The sequence below is a fragment of the Aspergillus nidulans genome, chromosome I (assembly GCF_000011425.1).
Source record: "Aspergillus nidulans FGSC A4 chromosome I".
In the NCBI taxonomy this organism is placed as follows: domain Eukaryota; kingdom Fungi; phylum Ascomycota; class Eurotiomycetes; order Eurotiales; family Aspergillaceae; genus Aspergillus; species Aspergillus nidulans.
Window position 1 is genome coordinate 2052782 of NC_066257.1, and position 21926 is coordinate 2074707.

The 21926-nt window shown below is 53.0% G+C and overlaps 7 protein-coding genes across 7 annotated transcripts, besides 1 other annotated feature; 1 reads left to right on the plus strand and 6 right to left on the minus strand.

Annotated features, from left to right (window-relative positions):
- Positions 1-21926: part of a sequence feature (contig 1.100 1..337251(-1)) that runs on past both edges of the window.
- Positions 747-1151, minus strand: ANIA_05845 (uncharacterized protein; the record flags this gene model as incomplete). The annotated part of the gene is made up of 2 exons (XM_658357.1): positions 747-936; positions 997-1151. 2 exons carry the CDS (start codon positions 1149-1151, stop codon positions 747-749), a joined length of 345 nt encoding a protein of 114 aa, XP_663449.1.
- On the minus strand, positions 1832-2473 carry ANIA_05844 (protein cffA; the record flags this gene model as incomplete). Its single annotated transcript, XM_658356.1, has 3 exons — positions 1832-1928; positions 2003-2146; positions 2226-2473. 3 exons carry the CDS (start codon positions 2471-2473, stop codon positions 1832-1834), a joined length of 489 nt encoding a protein of 162 aa, XP_663448.1.
- ANIA_05843 (protein pdkA) lies at positions 2723-5550 on the plus strand (the record flags this gene model as incomplete). The annotated part of the gene is made up of 2 exons (XM_658355.1): positions 2723-2932; positions 3025-5550. The coding sequence occupies 2 exons, from the start codon at positions 2723-2725 to the stop codon at positions 5548-5550; spliced, it is 2736 nt and encodes a 911-aa protein (XP_663447.1).
- Positions 5715-6916, minus strand: ANIA_05842 (protein ldhA; the record flags this gene model as incomplete). The annotated part of the gene is made up of 3 exons (XM_050612706.1): positions 5715-6173; positions 6353-6582; positions 6649-6916. 3 exons carry the CDS (start codon positions 6914-6916, stop codon positions 5715-5717), a joined length of 957 nt encoding a protein of 318 aa, XP_050467078.1.
- Positions 8555-9590, minus strand: ANIA_05841 (uncharacterized protein; the record flags this gene model as incomplete). Its single annotated transcript, XM_658353.1, has 4 exons — positions 8555-8797; positions 8894-9098; positions 9167-9381; positions 9531-9590. The coding sequence occupies 4 exons, from the start codon at positions 9588-9590 to the stop codon at positions 8555-8557; spliced, it is 723 nt and encodes a 240-aa protein (XP_663445.1).
- ANIA_10740 (60S ribosomal protein eL19) lies at positions 11750-13019 on the minus strand. The gene is made up of 3 exons (XM_050612710.1): positions 12960-13019; positions 12353-12773; positions 11750-12276 (listed from the first exon to the last, which is right to left on the minus strand). Coding segments are annotated over exons 1-3 (573 nt in total). The 5' UTR covers positions 12962-13019; the 3' UTR covers positions 11750-12126.
- Positions 13358-21873, minus strand: ANIA_10734 (putative translational activator; the record flags this gene model as incomplete). Its single annotated transcript, XM_050612711.1, has 9 exons — positions 13358-13999; positions 14048-14189; positions 14237-14318; positions 14367-14522; positions 14572-14763; positions 14816-18640; positions 18691-18885; positions 18933-21683; positions 21753-21873. 9 exons carry the CDS (start codon positions 21871-21873, stop codon positions 13445-13447), a joined length of 8019 nt encoding a protein of 2672 aa, XP_050467080.1. The 3' UTR covers positions 13358-13444.

The following is a 21926-nucleotide window of genomic DNA, read 5'->3' on the forward strand; positions in this document are numbered from 1 at the left end:
GTTGGTATTGAGTCCAGAGGGACCTAGCCGTTGTCTAGCCCTCAAGACTGAGAGAGGGAGGGGGGATCATCCCAACTACTGGCTGGGAACAGACGTCAGCTGCTCTCGTAGTACAGGAAATGGCAGAAATGACGAAACTGATCAGACCACCGCTGAGCCACTGCGCCATAGATAGGTTGGGGATGATGTTTACACGTGCCCGTCACACCAAAGGTGGCTAAACTCACTGCTCTAAAGCATTTAGGGCTTACTGAACAGCTCCATCTACTATAGCTGAGTAAGTGGCACGCTGTTTGTCGCCACCAGTTCTTGTTTGCTGCATGTGTCACTGGCATATTTACAGGCAAGCAGTCTATGCTGGAATATGAAGATTGGTATATTGCTAAATCATTGAACTAATTCATTGAACTTCCTATAAAAAAGACCTGCTGACAGTTTGCTGGGTTGAGTGTCTACACAGTGATGCAATAGTTTATTTACACACATTTTCTTTTTTTCTACATTTTTATATAGGTTATTTCCACTGGGAAGCCGGCAAGAGCAGGTCTCGGTCTGGAGCTGATTTAGATACAGCATTACCGTCCCATTCTCGTACATATTGGCTGTTACGAGAAGGGACTGGGTTGTCGAGAGTGGTCGACTCCATGCTGATGAGAGAACTGCTAGAAAGAGCTGCCTGGGCCGCTTCTTAAGGAACGGTCCCCGTCCTAATGAATATACAGCACGTAACGCTTCTTACCGGCTTCTTATACCCTCCCCCCAGGGTCGCCGCCGTTGCCGCCGCCAGCAGCCTGTGGCAACAGCGGCCTCTGGCATAGGGGGCAGTTGTCGTTCTCGTACAGGTACCAGAACTCAAGACACCCGGCGTGGAACACATGGCGGCACGGGATCGAGTGCACCAGGTCGTCAGGACGGACGGTATCTAGACAAATGCAGCTGCAGCCAGTACGTCAGTAGCAAGGCAGAGCAAGAGGAAGACTCTTTTTTTTAACCCACCAGGAAGGCGAGACAGGTTGACTCGAGGCAATCAGGGGCGACTCCTCGGTCGGTACCGCCAGCGAGCTAGTGCGCAGCGCAGTCTTCGGGGCGTCCCGGTCTAGACAAGAGAGCCTGAGCCGCAAAGGCTCGTTTTCATGGACGCACGCCTCCATCGCTGCTGGGCTGCATCGGCAGGCTAGTCCCAGCGAGCGGCGGGTGATGCGGTATGAATGTAGGACCCTGAGCGCGGTTTTAATCAGTTTGGTTCACGCTTGACAAGACGAGGGCTGAGGGACTAGAGGCTCACCAGGCCATCATCACTGTAATGTAGACACAAAAGACGCAGATATAGAAAAGGAGCTGTGGGACAACAGTCGCTATTGCCTTTGGCTTGGTGCGCGTGCTGTGGTCGGAGGTGTCCATTGCCATTTCCGGAACCAACAGGATACGGAGGCAAGGCCGGCAAAGGCAAGTATACAATATTTGGAAAAGAGATAGGATTCTCTGTTTATGGGCTGAGGAAGGACGACGCATGAAGTCCGCTTAACTGTCTCGAGGACGATCAGCCCACTTGTATAGTTCCGTGGATGGCGCGCGGTCAACCATGGCGTTGTGGAGAGCTTGTTGGCCTATTAGACGCATAGTACGGGTCCAGAAGATGCTGCTAGAATCTTAACTATTTAGTACTGTATTATGGGAGTCGAACAGCTCAGAGTTGGTGGGGAAATAATAGTGCAGAAATAGATACAATGACAACCCTAAACCCTCATCCAGGCCAGTCTGTATATTAAAGCTCAAGATCATTTTCCCATCACCCACTCCTCTCACTCCTTCTCCTTCTTCGTCTCCTATCCTATCTCTGCTCTTCTTCCTGGGCATACCCCATCTCGCGCAGTTTCTGAGCGGCCGTGTACCGCGTCGAATCACTTAGACGTCGGTTGTGCGTCACGCTGTGAAACCCAAGTCAGACGCACGCCAGTAAGAGTAAAGAATACTGATCGCATCGAGTCCAGAGTACACTCACGCTTTCAGTCCCGCCGCGACTCTGGTTGGGCTCTTGGGCTTCTCCCCGTACAACTCCTCCCGGGCCTCTTGGTCGTCCATCTCCAGAAGCATGCGCCGGGCATGCTCTTTCCCTTCTTCCGAGACGAGCGGGTTATGGAGCGCCCTAATAATGCGATCTTCTGGTTAGCCTGATTCAAGGACGTGTAGATGCACCGGGGTTGCACCGGGGTCGTCGTGCATACGCCTTGTATCCGCGCGCCGCATTAATGCGCTCCTGGGGCGGCATCGGCTGGTCTGCCGATGCATGTCGTGTCTCGTAGCGTCTATGCTGGCGGTGGTAAGGCACGTGCTGTCCGGCTTCTTCCTGCATCTCTCTTCGTGCTTCGTCTTCGTTCAGGTCCTGGAGTGACTGCCGCGCGTGTTCTTTGGCCGTCTCGGAGACGTGCGGGTTGTGCAGTGCTCTGCGGAAGGTCAGCTTGTCAGAATCCATCCGTTTTCGTCCTTAGGACTTGCGACGGGAGATCGGATCTGCTTACGCGCGGAACCCTCGAGCAGCATTGATACGTTCCTCTGGGGTTCGGGTTCGGGGGATTTCGTGGGGGGACATGGCTGGATTAGCGATTAGAAGTACTTTTAGACGACGGCAGTAGTACAAAGAAGACAGGAGAGGAAAAGAAGATCATGATGAAGATGATGATGCTGGGAGCAAAGAGAAAAAAGGCAGGGGCGAGCCCTAACCATGCGGGCGAAGTGCCTGGCTGCGTGGCTGACATCAACGACCACACCACCCTCCATCAGCCTCCACCACCCATGGATAGCTTCAATCTTTGCACTCCCTGGAGCGCGTGGTGTGCTCAATCATGCGGGCGGCGGCTGGCAATTGCAAGAGTCATCATCATCACCATCATCATGCAGCCCACCATTCTTCGTTTCAGAGTCATGGACCATGGTCAGCCAGTACCCCAGGAAAACTTATGTACCAGCAGCCCCGGGCCGGTAAAGCTGCTGTTACTTTCCCGACCGTTATCTACCTCTCCTTAGGTCATAAAGAAGGCCGAGATGAAGCAAAGCGCAGTTCTGACTCGTGATTTCAAAGACATCCGCCGCAGCGACGGGGCCGCGGTGGGTGGCAAGAACGCCTCTCTGGGCGAGCTGGTTAACGCGCTTGTGCCGCAGGGCGTCGCCATCCCGTCCGGCTTTGCCCTCACTGCGCAGGCATACTGGGAGTTTGTGCGAACCAATGGGATCCGCGAGAACATTGCGCGCCTGCTCGCGGGGTGGCAGGCGGGCAGGGCGACCCTGCCCGAGACCGGGGACGCAATCCGAAAGCGCTTCCTCTGGGGGGGATGGCCCCCTGATGTGGAGGAGGCCATCAGGGCTGCGTACCGACGGCTTGCTGCGTCGGAGCGCGAGAACACTCGCGATGGCCGTGATGGCCATGATGGCCATGATGGCAATGGCGATGGCGACGGCGCCTTCGACGTCGACGTCGCAGTGCGGTCGAGCGCCACGGCCGAGGACCTACCCGATGCCAGCTTCGCCGGGCAGCTCGACTCCTTTCTGAACGTCCGCGGCGAGGAGGCGGTGCTGCAGGCCTGCCAGCGCTGCTATGCGTCTCTCTTCACTGACCGGGCGATCAGCTACCGGCAGACCATGGGCTTCGACCAGGTCAGTATCGCCCTGTCGGTTGGAGTACAGCGCATGGTTCGGTCTGACATTGGCGGTGCTGGAGTCCTTTTCTCGCTCGATCCAGACAGCGGCTTTAACCAGGTGGTCTTGATCAATGCTGCCTGGGGGCTGGGCGAAAATGTCGTGCAGGGGACAGTCACCCCGGACGAGTATCATGTCTTCAAGCCGCTTCTGCTGGCGGATCCCGGCCTGACCCCAATCATTGACCAGCGCTGTGGCGAAAAGGCGATGAAGATGATCTACACTCAGGGAAGGCATGGAGAAGAGGGAAAAGGATGCACGCGCAATGTGCCCACGTCCAAGGCTGAGCGAGAGGCGATGGTGCTGAGCCCGCGCGAGATCCTGCAGCTGGCACGCTGGGGATGTCTGATCGAGCAGCACTACGGCCGCCCGATGGACATGGAATGGGCCCGCGACGGCCTCACCGGCCAGCTGTTCATCGTCCAGGCCCGGCCGGAGACAGTACACTCGCGCCGGCGCGACCTCGATGTCTTCCAGCGCCACAAGCTGGTCGGCCCCCGCGGCCGCGAGCTCGTGCGCGGCCTCTCAGTGGGCGACGCTGCGGTTTCTGGGCGTGTCTGCCTGATCGAGACAGCCGACGAGATCAGTCAGTTCGTGCCTGGGTCCGTCTTGGTGACGGGGGCCACCGACCCGGACTGGGTGCCCATCATGAAGCAGGCTGCCGCCATCGTCACCGACCACGGCGGACGCACCTCACACGCGGCCATTATCAGTCGCGAGCTAGGCTTGCCTGCAGTCGTGGGCGCCGGCCGTGCCACCTACATGCTGCACTCGGACCAGGAGGTCACCGTCTCATGCGCCGAGGGCGACGCCGGCTTCGTCTACGAGGGCCTCTCAGAGATCCGCACCGAGACCATTGACCTTTCCAGTCTCGCGTTCCCCTCGCCCTCGCCCTCGTCGCACTCGACGCAGGTCATGCTGAACATGGCCAACCCGGCCGCCGCGTACCGCTGGTGGCGCCTTCCTGCCAGCGGTATCGGCCTTGCGCGCATGGAGTTTGTAGTCAGCAACAGCATCCAGGTGCATCCTATGGCGCTCGTGCACTTCGACGAGCTCCGCGACCCAGCAGCCAAGGACCAGATCGCACGGCTGACGGCGGGCTATCGCGACAAGCCCGCATACTTCGTCGACCGGCTGGCGCACGGGTTCGCGGCGCTGTGCGCGGCCGTGTACCCACGGCCCGCGATCCTGCGCCTTAGTGACTTCAAGACGAACGAGTACGCTGGTCTCATTGGGGGCTCGCAGTTCGAGCCGCGCGAGGAGAACCCGATGCTGGGCCTTCGGGGCGCCTCCCGATATTACTCGCCGCGGTACAGGGAGGCCTTTGCGCTCGAGTGTCGCGCAATCAAGCAGCTACGCCAGACCATCGGTTTCACGAACGCGATCGTCATGATCCCCTTCTGCCGGACTGTCGACGAGGCGCGGCGCGTGCTTGCGCTCATGGCCGAGAACGGGCTGGTGCGCGGCCAGGACGGGCTGCAGGTGTACATGATGTGCGAGATCCCGTCCAATGTCATTCTGGCCGCCGATTTTGCCGAGTATTTCGACGGCTTCTCGATCGGTTCTAACGATCTGACACAGCTGACGCTGGGCGTCGACCGGGATGCCGAGGAGCTGGCCCATCTGTTCAGCGAGCAGGACCGAGCCGTTCGGTGGATGATCGCTGAGGTTATCATGGTGTGCCGCAAGAAAGGCTGCAAGATCGGCCTCTGCGGCCAGGCGCCCAGTGACCGGCCGGAGTTTGCTCGCTTCTTGGTTCAGGCTGGCATCGATTCCATCTCTGTCAGTCCGGACAGCTTCGTCGCGGTGGCCAGGAATGTGCAGGCGGCGCTTTCTTCAGGTGAATCTCCAGCCTAGCCCTAGCTAGATGCGATATGCCGCCAGTGTCTACAGATCATACTCTACTGTTTACTTCTATGTACTCTTCACTCACTGTACTGCTATTGTTTGTCTACGGCTTATTGTAGTATCTTCGAATGAGAATGCTTCTCCATTACTGACACGGCGCCATTACAAGTACACTACACTGTAGACCTGTTTCCTTTCTCCTCCTCCAGCACACGGTTAAGCGTACTCTTCAATGCTCCCACCGACTGCGCAATCCCTTCCTGCTCCGCCGCTGACAGTGGGACGGGAAATGTCTGCACAATGCCCTTCCTCCCCAGCACAGCAGGCAAGCTGAAACAGCACCCGTGCTGCGGCTGGTAGTGGCTGACCGGCCGCACGTTGTGCCTGTCCAGCAGCACCGACGCACAAATACTACACACGATCGACCCGATTCCAAACGTCGTCGCTCCTTTGGCACGGACAATGCTCTGCGAGCGGTGCTTGCACTCCTCGACGAGGCTCTCCTCGACCCGCTTCTCCAGCCCCAGTGCATCCTTCAGGGGCACTCCGCCTACTGCGGCGCACGACCAAGCAGCCACTGCCGAGTCGCCGTGGGTGCCTAGGACATACAGGTCCAGGGAGTTGGGCGCAAGCTAGACGATCAGTGGCATGTTCAAGGTGTTGACATTTTTACAACGGAAGAAGCAACCAGTTCTTATCTAGCGGTCAAGATGGCAGTTGTGCAAGTGGGACAAAAAAATGAAAAAAAAAATGAGAAGTGAAAAAGGTGTTCACCAACAGGCACGGCCAGCGGGATTAAGGTTGTACTTACGCCGGTTTCGTCTGCCAGAAGCCCGCGAAGGCGGATCGAATCGAGGAACGTGCCGGAACCCAGGACCTGCGCGGACGGCAGGTTCGAGAGCTCCTTCGCCAGCGAGGTCATGAGATCGACGGGGTTCGCGACGATAAGGAGAACGGTATCGGACCGGAACGGTTTCATCTCGTTGATGATTGAGCGCACAATGCTGGTGTTGCGGTACAAATAGTCCATGCTGGTTTGACCTGTTCCCATGCAAGTCCAGTCACCGTCACCACTAGCCAGGATGCTGGGAAATGCCAGACACCTACCGTATAAGTACTTGGACCCGGCCGTGATGACCACAATGTCGCACTGGCTGGCCTCGCGGTATGTCGCGCTGTAGACGCGGGTCTTGCTGCGGCTTGCGTACGCCGCGTCGGACAGATCGCGCACCTGTCCGTCTCGCCATGCGGCGCGAGTATCGACCAGGAGCAGTTCGTCGGCAATAGAGCCGAGCACAAGGGCGTACGCAGCTGCAGCCCCGACCTGGCCGACGCCAACGATGGCAATTCGGGATGCCCTCTTCAGGTTGTCCATCTATGCTGGCAGTGTAGGTAGATAGTATGGCTTTCGAGGGCCATTTCTCTCTTCATTTAGCCCAATCACACACACGCATATATGCGTATATTCCCTATATATCGCGCTCCTGTATCCTCTATGGCCTGGTGGCGCGAAGATTCCGTCCAGCTGGGTGCTGTGGTTCCTGTTCCCATTCCACCGGGTGGCCCGATGGTGGCACGACGGTGGCTCGACGGTCGAACCTCGTTAATAGGGTAATAAACCACAATCAGCGAGAGGTGCAAAGTCCAAGGTGTCGCCTCAACAGGGCGTTGAAGCTCTCTTCGAAGCGATTTTGCGCAGCTGAGATCAGAGGCCTAGAATATGAGCTGCCGATGCAGCAGCAGACAGCTGCTCTGAGTTGGCGAGAGGGGAGTTAGCCAGTTGATGGGATATGTTTAGAACGCTGCTTCATATTTATCGTGATGGCTATTCAAGGCAGATACAAACGCTCATTTTTGTATATCTGGTGAGTGGGTGATTAACAGAAAGAGCTAGAGCCAGCATCCAGTGAAAGTCACTGGTTTACGATACAGAACAGCCCCGCTTCCAACTCATATGTAAGCCAACACTCGCCCAGCAGTAACTGGTAATATATGAGGTATCGTTACTGTCACAGCAGCCTGAGGCCATCAGTAGTTCAATCATCCTTAGCGCTTCCTCTTTCTGTTCTAAGATTGTTCTATTCCCATTTTGAGAAGTCTCAGACAGTATACAGTAACTTCTTATTTATATATTTTACTTATTTATTCATGTTTGTTTTCTTACTGCCCGACCACCAGCTCGTAGACTGGCCCCTTTGAATGTATGACTATTCTCTTTTCCCCTTATAACCCGAGACTGCCCCGTCAATACGGCGTGGCTGGCTCTTATTTTCTGGCTAAAAACTGAAGGAGGAAATACTCGAGCGGCAGCTGGGGCGGGTATTACCTGGCTGGATGAGAGACCTAGCGCTCCAATGTGAGGAATTGAGGTAGTACTTTGTGGTGGATGATGGCTGACTGACTGCTTTTCATTCAACGCACGGTGGATCTTGAGTTAAGTGGGCAGAGTCACGTAAGCCAGCACTATAAGTATTTCATTAAATTCCTAACAGCATACGGATTGGACAAGAATTAAGGGCTTCAGGTATTAGGGACTGGGTTGTGACCCTTTCCTACTACTGGGGAAGGAAGGGGAAAATATATCACTAAGCTAAAAAGGCGTCATGACTATCAGATTAGTCTTAGACAGTCATATTTTCAGGTTAACACTTCAGATAACAACAATCAACCATACCTCATACAACTCAAACCTTGCTCATTGCAGCGTCGGCCCTCATGAAACGGCACAGACCTAGTAAAGTAGTTCTGCGCCAATACTGGCATCCACACCTCACATACAGACTCGCTCGAACTGAGCCTCCATTATCCATGGTGGTGAAGGGGCGTTGGGCCACAGGCAGGGCCTCTGTTTATTCGTCCTGATGCCAGAAAACCGCTGCCAGGCTCTAATGACATGTGAGGGTGCTAGCTCCCTCAGCGAAATCAGACTGGGTAAACTGCCAGAGAAATGCCGAATAGTACGGAACTCGATCTCGAAACGAGAATGAGACCATCCCAGACATCAATCATACTTCTACGTCTTGTCCCATGCATTCATTTCCTTGTTTTCCACTACCCTCCCCACCCTTCCCCCGTTAACGGCAAGGTCCAACATGACCCTACTCAGAGTATCCACCGCAATCGACGGCGTCATACCAGAGAGAAGCCAGCCCAACGACCAGCCCGTTGAGAAAATCATCGCCGGACGGAGAACATAAACCTCAACCTTGCCAGCATTCTTTTCGGCGTGTTCAAGGAGCTCATTCTCAACTTGGCCCTATCACCACGTCAGATTGTTCATCAGCAAGCTATCCAGGTGAGAAAAGGAAAAGTAGAACAACACTGCAAAGGATGAAGTAGAGCAGAGACCCACCCTGATCTTGCGTGTCTGTGGCATCAGCCACAAGGGCTTTTCTTGGTCTCGAACGGCCGCTGCACCGCTGCAGTAGATGAACCTCAGTGGTTTCTCTAAGCTCGGCGTGAGAGACTCAGTGAACGCTCTTACGGCAGCGAGCGTATATTCTACATTAACTCTGCGATAAAAGGCTATATCGGAGTGGTAGGGAAGTCCAAGGGTCCTATATTGCATACATACGTTAGATAGGTATCCAGTGAGATGCAGAGAGGGTAAACGGTGGAGGCCTACCAGATACAGGCTTCGGCACCTATGAGGTCATGGAGAAGCGAGTCTGGATATGAAAGAAAGTCATCGATAATCTTGACAGTGATTTTCGGGTCCGTAGTAACGGAGTCAGGAAGTTGTTTGCGGGATAGAACGACGATCGATGTGATGGAGGGATGCTGGAGAGCTTGGTGGAGGACTTCGGTTCCGACGAAGCCGGTCGTGCCTGTAAGGATAATCTTCATAATGAATTTCGTAAATTAATTCAAAGATACCCCTTATAATTTGCTTGCTAAGTATATCGGAAATTGTATGACGAGGAGTTGCAGTTATATTCGCTGGAGCTAATGGACTTAGGGTTTTCGTCACGAGGGGCGGATGGACTTACGGCGGAGTTAACGGAAACTGGAATGCACGTAGGCCAGACAACAGCATTGCTCTTTGCCATCTCTGAACCTTTCCTTGATCGTACTGTTCTGTCTTCATAATAGCAGGCAGCTTTGGTTCTATTACCTGAAAGGCTGTGGAACGGGCACAAGAACTCAGAAATACCTAAAATGTTGAGGCCAGTAATATATGCCAACTAACGCTATAAATGTAATCCAAGCAGAGAAGCTCCGACCGCGCCAAAGCATCATGATCTTTACTCCATGGGGTTTTTATATGACCGGCGGCCTGCCAAAGGCGTAAACCCCTTTCTTCTCCTAGCGCGGGTGGAGTATTGATGGGAACGTCTTGACCTTTCCAACGGTGGCGAGGCTTTACGTATACGTAACGCCCTCCAAGAAGCTTAGTAGACAAGAAAGCTTTATATTCAAAATAAGGAAACTAAGACTACCAAAGGCCCACCACTAACGACCCCAGAGCAGGCTTATCAAAAACCTTCCTCGTCCAGCACTCCACCGACACCAGAGGCTTACGGTTGGCTCCCTGAGCTTGTTGAGCATCAGAAATAGGCTATGGTTTAGGTTCCGTAGCGCCTGATGGAGACGTCAGCCTTATCTCGATGTCTGGAGGCTTCCTGTGGACGCTTTTCGAAGGCTTCTGTGTCTTTCCAGGTCTCAACACCAGCCTCAAGCCCCGCAAGACGAACGACCTCAAGACGAAAGTGAGGTGGTAAGTGCCGGGGGACCTTTTTCAGGCGCTGACAACACTCGCCAGGTTCGCCGCGACCTAGGGCACGCAGATGCTGTGAAATACATCAACGTCCTATAAGCCTTAAGATGTTCTTCGGGTAGAAGGCATTCTGAGCAAGTTCCATTCTGTGTTTCTGTACAAGGACTTCTCCTATTGACTCGGCCATTTGGATTGCTTGACCACCCTTTGTGATCCCCGTATTTCATAATGTCGTCATACCAGGCTGAATGCGGTATTGACCCAGGCCTGTCACGTGGAAGTATTGGAAGGGTAGATATCGTCGTTCGCTAGGCTTGACGCTCGACAATCCTGTAAATCTCGGCGGTGCGGATAAAGTACATCCGTGGTGTGATTAGTAAGACATATACGTCCCTCCATCGACCAGTCGTTCGACAATGCCATCGTTTTGGTTGGGATATCTCCTATCTAGCCGTTGCGGTCACCATAAAGCAGGACGAGGAAAGCAGGAAAAGTGATTTATCCTCCTCGCCTGTGGTTTCTGAATATGGGCTTGGAGTGATGTACCCAGATATATATTAGACGGTCAATGATCGTTGCGTGGCGATCTAATTCCCCGGGTCTCGAAAAGGCAAGGCTTAAGCTCAATCTAGAAATGGCTTATCTTTGAGATGACCTTCTTCGAGCAGTATTGCGCCGAATAGGAGGCCAGATTGCGCATAAATGGCGTTTCTCAGCGATCACGCAGCGTTCGACGTTGAGATTGGATACGTGCACAGGATGCACGACTCAAACACCTTCATCAGCTCGGCAGGGGAAAGAGACCTGTTGATGGAAGTCAAATCTGGAGATGGAAGGGGAACTCTCTTCAAGACACCTCAGGTGGCAAAGATATATAACAACGTATAACAGAGTATAACAAGGATATGAGTGTACAAGAATAGACAGACGTTATATATATATGCGGATGTATAGCGAAGGATAAGGGAATTCGATAACCTCGAAGTCATTGAGGGATAAATATATAAGTCGAGGTTAAATACTATATAGAGGGAGATCGTGTGTCAAGAAAACCAACAAATAATGATCTATACCGGCGTGAAAAAAGGTTGAGGAGAGAGTATAGGTGAGGGTATGTATTGGATGGTATAGAGCCGAAGACAAAGGTGTGGATGCTAAGTGAGGAAGACAGTCAGGCATGGGCATAGCCGGGATTTATAGGCGAGGGGAGGCCTGCTGGATAGCAAACAAGTGGCAGACAGCTAATACATTCCGGTAAATGTTAGAAATCATCGCCATGATTACTTGCATATTCCCTGTAAGAGTCGGTGACGGCAACCGACAGGTATCCTTTTCTGCAGAGACTATACCTGGAAAGCGTCGTGACCAGGAGAATCTAGAGCCAGCGATATAGCCTTTCCGAAGACAGACTTGTACGCAAGGATAAGAAAGTCATGGTGAACGGACGGACATCTACCACAGAAGAACGTTACGACATTATATTTTAAAGCGCAGGTTGGCGGGCGGGGAAGACGGTAGAATGCAATCAATCCAAGTTGCCATATCACACACAAAGCGCCATGCCATTGATTTGTAGAAGAAATCCTTGTTCATATTTTTTTCATTCCTTTCCCCTCGTTTCCATATACCGTCTTCTCCTCCCTCTATCCACTTTTCACCAGAGAAAGAAAGAAGAAAAGAGTTCTTTTCCCTGTTCCCGAACCCAGTCCCAGGGTATCCCGGATGCAAATATCCCACCGAGTCGAACCTGGAATGTGGAAACGAGCGATGTGGTCGATCTGAAATGATATCTCTTGGGCTGATCGATTCCCCAGTTCAAACATCCGCACCGCCAAATCCCGTCAATGAAGGAAAGAAAATCAAAGCGTTTACTCCTGCTCCTCGCCAACAAGAGCGTTGCGCTTGGCCTCGAGACGCTCCTGTCGTCGCTCACGGAGAGCCTTGTTCTTGGCACGCTTAGCGTCCATCTCCTCCTTGAGGATGCGCTCACGGTGCCTCTCAGCCTTGGCCTTTTGGATCTGTGGAGACAGTCAGTCTGAATTCATGCATGCGAAACCACCCCTGTTGTGCCGCCACTCATCGTCAATTACTCACGTGTTCGATCAGGGCACGCTTGTGCTTGAAAGTGTTACCCTTGGAGAGGTGGTAGAGCTCGTGGTAGAGGTGCTTGTCGATCTTGCCGGCGGCACGGTAGCGGACGAGGAGACGGCGGAGGACACGCATGCGGCGCATCCAGAGGAGGGAGCTGGGCATACGGGCCTCCTTGGTACCCTTGCGCTTACCCAGACCGCGGTGACGACCGATCCGGCGGGCGGCGTTGAGCTCACGGGCACGGGAACGGGAGTGCATGGTGACGGGCTTGCGGATGATGAGGCCGTCCTTGACGAGCTTGCGGATGGTCTGGCGGGAGTTGGCATTGGAGATTTCGCTCATCTCGTTGGGGTCGAGCCAAATCTTGCGCTTGCCGCAGCCAACCACGGAGGCGGCGAGGCGCTTCTGGGTGCGAAGGTTGACCCTGTAATGCGAGAAAAAACACACGCAGTCAGCATGAGGCCTTTCGAGAAATTCTATCCCGGAGGAGACGAAGCAGCATCGCTTCGAGCTCAACAGTCCATGGCACGCTTAACACGCCTTAGACGTCCATCAAAGAGCAGTATTTCGTTCGCAGGATAAGAGTATCGACTTCGGGAGATGAACTCACATCTTGATGTCGGCGTATCGACGGTCGTTGGCGGATGATGTTCGTTGCACTCGACAACGGATTGAATTCCCAAAGTGAGGAGTTTGAGATCGGGGCGGATGATTAGCTAAGCCACTGTGCTCTAAGCGAGGGCCTCCACTTTAGGGCTTGTACCCCACGCTAGCCGGAACTCGTCATTATGAGTTTGGATGAGTGAGCGATGTGCCCTAGCATCATTCCCTCAGTCATTACTCCGCAAAATGACTACATTGGTGGCTTACCAATTATTTATGTTTCAAAGAACATTTTGGTCAAAATTCACTTTATAGGTGGCGTATCATTTTGTAGGTGAATATGTTGGCTTCACTGGCTCGCTAAATCACGTGATTATATCTTATCGCGATGATAAGGGTCGACTTTTTTGGATTTTAACATAGATTCCCCGGAAAACAAGGGTATACATCTGTCTATACTCATGCAGTTCGTAGGTCAAGCATAACAAATCATCACTCGTCGCCAAACGAACCCTCCTCCAACTCGACTTTTCCAATACTCCACACCTCCTTTTCGTCCTCGACCTCGTCGTTAGACAGTCCCAGACCGCCCTGTCCGCCTTCAGCCTCCCTTCTCTCACGCGCCTGGGTAGCTAGGCGCATCGCAACTCGTTTGAAGTAGTCAGACATGCTCCGCTTAGGTCCTGGCGGAAGTTCAGCGCCAGGCCCTGCCATGTACTTGTCGAATACGGCGGAGTCCGAGTCCACCACTGAGAATATGGAGAGGAAGGCAGCTTCTGCTGCGAGCTTGACAGGAATGACCATGTCGCGGACGCCGGCAAATATTGGCGGTGCGAGAAGCCCGAGATGGGGCCGCGTCAGCTCTGAGTGCAGGCGGCCGACTGTTCGGATCACGACCAGCGCCAGTCGCCGGGTGTCGGACGGCGTGCCGGGCTGAAGGCACGGTGACAAGGCCTCGAAAATAGCCTTGTTGCTTTCAAAGCTATGCTGCTCCTCAAGCAGCAAGTACTTTCCAGCGGCGAGTACACTGTTATCGGAGATAAAGGGCTGTTCGCGTTAGATTGGTCCTTATAGACGTCAGCGTAGATTCCTTACATCCTTATGCGTAACACCCTGGCAGATCAGGTTCACTGTCTCTGCCGCAAAGTGCTCTGTCAATGATGACGGAGAGTCGACCAGTAGGGCATTCAATCCCAAAATGGACGCATGCGAGAAGTTCGATGTGAGCACGCGGCTCCTAATGGATATTAGTAGTTGCGTAAAACGAGATGAGTTTTAACGTACTTGATAAGCGGGCCAGCAGTAGCTGGTGGCAGAACTTTAACGAGTGCTCCAAGCAACTTGGCGTTGGTGATGGCCACGGCATCTGCGCGAATCAGTTTTTGCAAGTTCACGCAAAGGTGATATCACATACCTGTTTGATCGCTGGCGTCGTCGTCGATAAGAGCAAGGAGAGAGTTCTTGGAAGCCTCGCTCATGTTCGCACCAGCCTTGCCTACAACCTCTTGTAGAGCCTTCATCATGGCATTCCGCACGCCAACATCGGCAGTCTTCGTTCCAGTGATGAGTTCTGTATTCAGTCAGTATCAGAATCATGGGGAACAGGTAAATGCTCATACCTGCAATCAGTGGATCGACACGAGGCGTCAGGGTGATCAAAATTCCAAGACCCTTGGCAGCCCTGTTACGCAAAGTCTCGCTAGTCTGGTCAGCTAAACCTCGGGCAAAGGTTCGTTGAAGCTGGGGCAAGAAAGGCTTGACAGCGAGGGGAATCTTCTGCAGGAGCTTATTGAGCGTAAAGAAAATGGCACCTGGAATCTTGTTAGCTTCGATGAACGGAAAACAGCTGATTGATTTGCCTACACTTGAGGTCGACTGAGCGCTCTGACACGACACGAATGAGGGGACCGGTGATTTGAGTCACAAACAGCTTCAAGGAATCCGCCGCCGTGCGGTCAATGAGGTCACCAATTGCAAGGGCGGCCTGGGTACGTTGCTCAACACTGCCGTTCAAAAGACCCTGTAGGAAGATTGGCAAAATGGCAGTGATACCCTTCGGTAAGCTGAAACCGGGAAGGTCGGCCCCAGGTACTCCAACACCCTTGAGGATTTGTCTGGTTGGTACGGACAAAACTTCCATCTCTTCCTTGCGCAGGCGAGAGGTAAGCCCGCTAAGGGCGCCCCAAGCAGCTTTGACGACGTCCTTATCCGGGTCGTCAAAGGAGATTAGCAACACGCGAATAAGGTCTTGGTGGTATCGAGAGAAGTCGATCTCCGCATCGGAGAAGAATCTTCTGAGATGGTCGGCCGCGCGGGTACGACGGCGCTCATCATCGTGTTTAATCAAGGCTAGCATCACGCTCATCATGACATTTAGCCCGTCAAACTCATCCACGGAAACCAAAATAGTGCTGAATGCGTCATCGAGCTCTTTCCGCTGTTCATCGTCCTTGCACGTGATAATGTTGTCCATCAGCGTGTTCAAGATAGTGGGCAAGCGACGAGCCATCGCAGAGCCAGCGACTTCGGCCAGAGACGCGAGTGCTTTGGCGTTGAACGTGGAAATAGGTGATGTCAGTAGAGTCGGGATGAGGTTGGGTAGAATGATGTTAGCACGCGTCTGCTCCGTGAGGAGAGTCAACAAGGCTGACAATGCTTGCTCAGCATCTTCGTCGTTCCGTAGTAGGAGCAGGAGATGGGGCAGAACCTGATCCACAGCCTTCTTGCCCAAGATTTGCTGCAGGGCATCGAAAGCCTCAGCGGCTGCTTCTCGGACATCATCATCGTTGTCAACCAATGCCACACGGACAATGGATATGAGAATCTTCTCGTAGTCCTCGAGGGCATCTGGGGAGGAAGATGCGATGATTTCCTTGAGCGCGATACAGATACCTTGCTTGACATCCACATCGGGGGAGGTTTGGAGACCATCTTCAAGAGTAGGCAGCAAAGTGGCGAGAACAGACTCTCCGGCTTTCTTGATGAGATCTCCAAGAGCATTGCTTGCAATGACCTTTTGCTCCATGTTGGAAGAACCAAGACGGCGAATGATGAGCTGGGACAAGGTGGGGACCATCTCTTTGAGTGTTCTTGGAGACGCGACAAGCGACTTCCATACACCCATTGCTGCAGTCTTGACGAGACCGGAAGTATCGCAGCGGCAGATAAACAGCGCGGACAAGACCTTGTCTCTCCTCTCCTCTCCAAGAACCTCGAGCAGTGACTGTCCAGCCTGAGCGGCTTCTTCATCCTCCTCTTCGGCCTCGGTCTTGGCCGTGATGCCTGTAATACTGAAGAGCAGATCACCAACCAACTCGACGGAACTCAACCTGATACGGTAGCTATCATCCGCAAGTCCGCGCTCAAGTTCAGGAAGCAGAAGATCGATTGCCTTGGACGAGAAGTTCTTGACCAGCAGGCGACCGGCGCGAAGCGAAGTCTCACGAATCGTGTCGACATCGTCAGCCAGACCAGCCAAGATAGGTGGAATTATTCTGCCAAGGTATGGCGCGAAGCTGTTTCCGAAGCAGGCAGGCAAGTAGATAAAGAGGGTCATAAAACCTTCGCGGATAGTGGCCTTGGAGCTGCTGACATTCTGTAGAATTGTTGGCAAGGTCTCCTCGAGTCTTGTTGTGCCAAGACCCGCCAGAACCTCCGAAAGAGCCTGAGCGGATCCCAAACGGTCGCCGGCTCCTGTGTCTGACTTGAGCGTAGACATAAGGTTGGGGATGAGATCCGGCAGCGCATCTTCTCCGAGTTTCTCAATTAAGGAACCAAGGGCCTTGGATGCAGTAGCACGAGTTGTAGGCACAGGATCAACGATGGCCAAATTGAGCCCAGAAACGATGATAGGCAGGTGAGTGATAAGGTCCTTGCGCTCCGTAAGGTGAGCCAGACTGCCAATAATTTGGGCAGACTTCCGCTTAGTCGCTGATCTGTCGCCAAGACCACGCTCAAGGATGCGAACAACAAGAGCCAGAGATGGTGCGTCCAGATAATGGACGAAGGAGACTTTGATAAGGGCATCGAGGGCTTCATCTGTGAATTTGGTGGGATCGCTCAGGGCCTTCAGCAATACATTAACCAACGATTTTATTTCAGGATTGCTGATAACTTCTCCGAATCGTTGAAGACTGCGGTTCGCAGCATTGCGCACCTCTTTATGGGTGTCGTTCAACACGACAGTCAGTGGAGGTATTATCTCAGGCAGACTGACGGCGAGTTGCTGCGGGTCAAGGTAGGCCATGGCTCCTAGCAAATCACATGCCCCCTTCTGGCTACGCCATTGGGTATCGTCGAGACCTTCAAGGAGAGTAGGAAGAATTTTCTTGACGCCATAAGAGCTGAGGTTCGAAAAGCAGGCTTTTGCCGTGTACAGGCAAGCCTCGCGGACATCCGCGTTCGGGTCGCCGAAGCTAGTCAGGAGCTGTGGAACCACTTGAATAACGTACGGCTCGTATGTCCGGCCAAGAATGGTTGCAAAAAGCTCATACGCCATTAGAGCACCCAGTCTTTTATGAGGCTCTTTCTTGTTCTCAGCAGCGTCTTGCAGATGGGGCATGACCCGGAACTCGCGCAGTGTGACAATTCCCCGGCCCTTAACAATACCAGCTAACCCATAAGCCGCACCACGCTGGGTGGCGTAATCCTTGCTCTGCAGGATTTGGTCTAGCATTTCCTGGGCGTACTTGCCGCTCTGGCGCCCCGCAAGTCGAATTAGGGGTGGGAGACAGTCGGACACAGCAGACTGAACCGATTCGGAGGGAGTAGGAAGAGTGGCAAGAAGTCTCTTGATGACAGTTTGCAACCGTGGATCATCCGACTTGAGGTGCTGGGCCAGGGAGCCGTAGAGGACGACGACAGCCTCGTTAAGAAGATCGGATGTCTCGCTTCCCTTATCTGAGGTCTCTAGAGTTGTCTCCAGGAGCTTCATCAGCTCTTCCACCTTCTCCTGACCACGTGCGGCAATAACACCTTTACCGCTGTCGGCCATCTGATCTCTGACAACACTGCTGCGATCGATAAGTGGTCCCCTCTCAATCAAGAACCGGAGGAATGAGACGATTTGATCACCTTCGAAAAGGTTTTGCATGGCCCCAAAGGCAAGAGCAATACCGCTGCGTGACTCCCAGTGGTCTGTCGTGTCAACCTTCTTCGGCATGCCATACTTGTCTTTCTCGGGCTCCTTGGGCCGGATTTCGAATTCGTATTTCGATTGAAGCTGAGAGATAATATCACCGAACACTGAATGGTTTGACTCAATTGCATGGGCTATTGCACGAGCGGCAGCTCCTCGGAGATTGGAATCCCGAGAGTCGAGGTAGGGAATGAGCTTTCCATACGCAGTCTCATCAATTTCCAGGCCGTTCTCTTCCCAAATGCTCTCGGCTATCTCGGCGTTTTCCTCCACATGATCATGGCATTCAAGCCAGATATGCTCGGAAAAGTCCATATCGGTTAAGTCAATTTCAGCGTCAATGGCCTGTAGGACTGCTGACCGTACAGACGGGTCCGAGACAATGGTGCCTTTGAGGAGAACGTTCACTTCGTTTTCGTTGATATTCGGCGCGATACACCTGCTTGCATCGAATAGAGTATCTTTGATGAGCTTGTAATGCTGAGTATACCTCTGCATGGAGGATATCAGCTGGCCGAGAATCTCTACTCGAGGAAGACGGTTATCGGTAACTAGATGGTCCTGTTAGTGGAGTCTTGCTAATGATCGGACGAGGACTAACATGAGCCTGAGTGGTAGGACAGGATTTCAAGAGCAAGCAGCACCTGCTCGCCCTCCTCGTCGCCTTTTTCCTCTTCAATGCCGTTCTGTGCGAGGACCGTGAATAGGAGAGGCAGAGCGTATGCCAGAGAAGAGTTATCAAGGGGGCGCTGCTCGGACGCGAAGCGCAAGCGATAGAGAATCCTTGTGACTAGCTCTACGATTGGTTAGAGTGTATACTCCATAATATCCCGAACAACTTACTTCCAAGAGGCTCTAGTTCCATCTCAGCAGGCACAGTGCCCTTGCCCATGGCTCTAAGAGTGGCGACACCCACAAATTGCCGTAGAGGACCAAGGCGCGAAGATACCTTCTCAGAGCATTTGATGTAAGCATTTGAGATGACGTCTCCGGCGAACAAACCAGCTCCCGCCTTTGAAAGTTCTAGTAATGATGCGAGCGCCGGGTTGATCCAGTCATCTGCGTCAATGGCTGGCCCAGCGGCGAGGCCCTGGATGAGTCCACAGCCACGTTCGATTCTCTTCACCTCGCGTAGAACATCTTCACGGATCTTGGCTTCCTTGGCGAGCTGCGCCTTCACCTTCGCTTGCTCGTCTGCAGTAAGCTTCTTTGGCTTCTCGCCCTGTTTCTGGGCCAAGTGTGCCCGCATCTCCTCCTCCCACTTGAGAATATCATAATCTTTGGTATTCTTGTCAAATGTTTGTCTTGACTTTGTGTTCAGCACGTCTACGAACATGGTACCTTCAGGAGTCCTGGCAATTGCAGCATCGGTGGGAGTGAAATGGGCCACGCGCGAGACGTCTAGATCTTCCTTAATCTGTTCAACAAGCTGGGAGACCATTACATCAGGCGCTACAAAAGCCAAGTCACCGGCTGCAGCCCAAATAGCAGCGTCAACCTGGGGGACTTTAGATTGAATGGGATCCTCTTGCACCCGGACCAATTGGTTCATGCAATCACTCGAAAACTCACGGACAAGGTTACCAGGATCCGTGCCAGTTCTCAAACAAAGATCAATCCAATGAGCATTAGGAATCATCTCAGGCCGAGCGAGAAGCAGCAGGCTGATAAGCTGACTCTTAAGACCGGCAGGAGTCTGCTCCGAAGACTCTGAGCTGGACGGAGCAGGGCAGATTGCCTTAACGACCAGGTGAAGGAACTTTAGGTGGTCCGGGCCTGCAGAGACAGGAGCAGACTCTTTCTCCCCTGTTCTAAAAGCGAGAATCCAAGACCAAAGAGCGTCCGTTATAACACGTCCTATTGCACCAATGTTTGTCTTGTAGACGATAGACAAGTTACGAGCGGATTCATCACGAAAACTGTTGTGCAGCCCAGGGGCTGTTATAGCGTAAATAAATGCCTCAGCCCAGGCGGTCTTAGTTTGTGCATCAGCATCATCAAACTTAGCAGCAGAAGGGACAGCAGCAAGAGTTCTGACAGCCCACTGGACCTCTGCTTGGGAGGCCAGCTTGGAGTACGCCTTGGGATTCAGAAGGAAGGATGGCTTCGGCTGAAGCGCCATGGAGTGGCCGACATTCTCTTCCCAGGCTGCCTTGTCGAATTTCTCGAGTGCAGACAGCCGTCCGCAGAGCGCGAGGTAAACATACGCTGTGAAAAGAGCTCCGTTCTGTGCCGATGGCAATGGATTAGACGAGACTTCTTTGAAAATCCCCTCCAGCTTGGCTACAAATTTTGTAACAAAAGGTTCAATCTCATTGCTCGCCAATGTTTCAGGCTCAGCCTGCCAAATAGCTTGGCCAATATAGAGCTGCCAAAGTCTTCGAAACGGTATTTTTTTCTCAGCAGACCCCTTGACGATAGTATTGACGACGTCATCAGGAATTTTCGCCTTTGATTGAATGAGGCGGGTGAGGTGTTTAGCGAACGCCTTGATCTCTTGTTCAAGGGCAGCCTCGTTTGACTCGCGAGTGAAGACTGGTACAAATCCTTGTATGATGTCTTTGGAAATATCGGTTGTAGGAGAAACTGCTGAGAGGGCTTGAGCGTAAATAGCACGTTGCTCTGGACTGGTGATTTTATTGCCTTTCAGAGGCCCAATAACCTCGCCAGCAATCTTGAGAAGCAAGCTTTCGGTCTTAGATTTGACGAGAAGTGACTCGAATGATTGCAGAGCACCTTGCCGAATGAGAGGGTTATTCGACTTCATACTGGATAGCAAGTGCTTGAGCAAGCGAGAATATAATATCTCCGAAAGGTCGATTTCTGTCGGAAGATATGAGAAAAGCGACGGTAGCAGCCCGCAAAATACCACTTCTGGAGACCGCAGGATTGCTTTCTCGAGGGGAGGGAGTATGTCCGACGTGAGGTCCGCCTCCGTGATGAAGGACTCGAAAAAGTCGGACATGCCATTAGCAATATGTGCAGGCGGCGCAGCCTTGGTCCCGACAAGTTCTTTGATATAGTATGCAACGAGGGTCTTTTTCTCTCCTGCTAAAACTTCCTTCTTATTCGGTAGGCGTGCGCTGACACCAGAGATAACACCAAGGAAAGGCGCATTTTTCTGTCCGGTGGTCGCATTGCTAGCCAGGCGCTGAACAGACTGTTTGATAGCATCGTCACCCCAGGCGTCGGAGAACACCGCACGTAGGGCGCGTCTTGTTACCCTATATGCGGACTTTTCCACAGCCGGTTTGGGATGAGCAACCAGACATGTCTCGAGCGCCCGAGCATCCAGGGCAATGATATCCAACACGACTGAAAGCGGGGTTTCGGTGTCGCTCTTCAGAGTCTGCAGCAGGATAGAGCACCATTCTAAAAGAACCAATGTAGAACCTGCATCCAAGCTAGATTTGGAGGCTTCTTTCTGTAATTCTGACACCAAGTATTTCAGATCCTCGGTTGGAATGGGGGCTTTGAGTAGAGAGCGGAGGCATTGTTGGACGGCCTGACGAGACGGGCGGTCAACATATCGCGGAATTGTCTGGAGAAGAAGCTCTAGGAGAGACTGACGGGAAATCTCCGGTAGATCAGACCCTGTAGATTCAAAAAACCAAGCACGCGGTCAGAATTGGGCTGATGCCACGGAGGAGGGGCGGGCAATACCAATTTTCTCGCGGAGATCACTGAGAACGCGAGTCCTGCGCGAAGTCGAACTCGAGAGGAGCACGACCCGCAGAATCTCGAGATCTCCTGATTTCACCTGATCCCATGGAAAGTCGTCCATGTTAGGTGGTGGGGAGCATGTCGTTTCTTGCTCTGCGTTTGCTCGTGCTGATG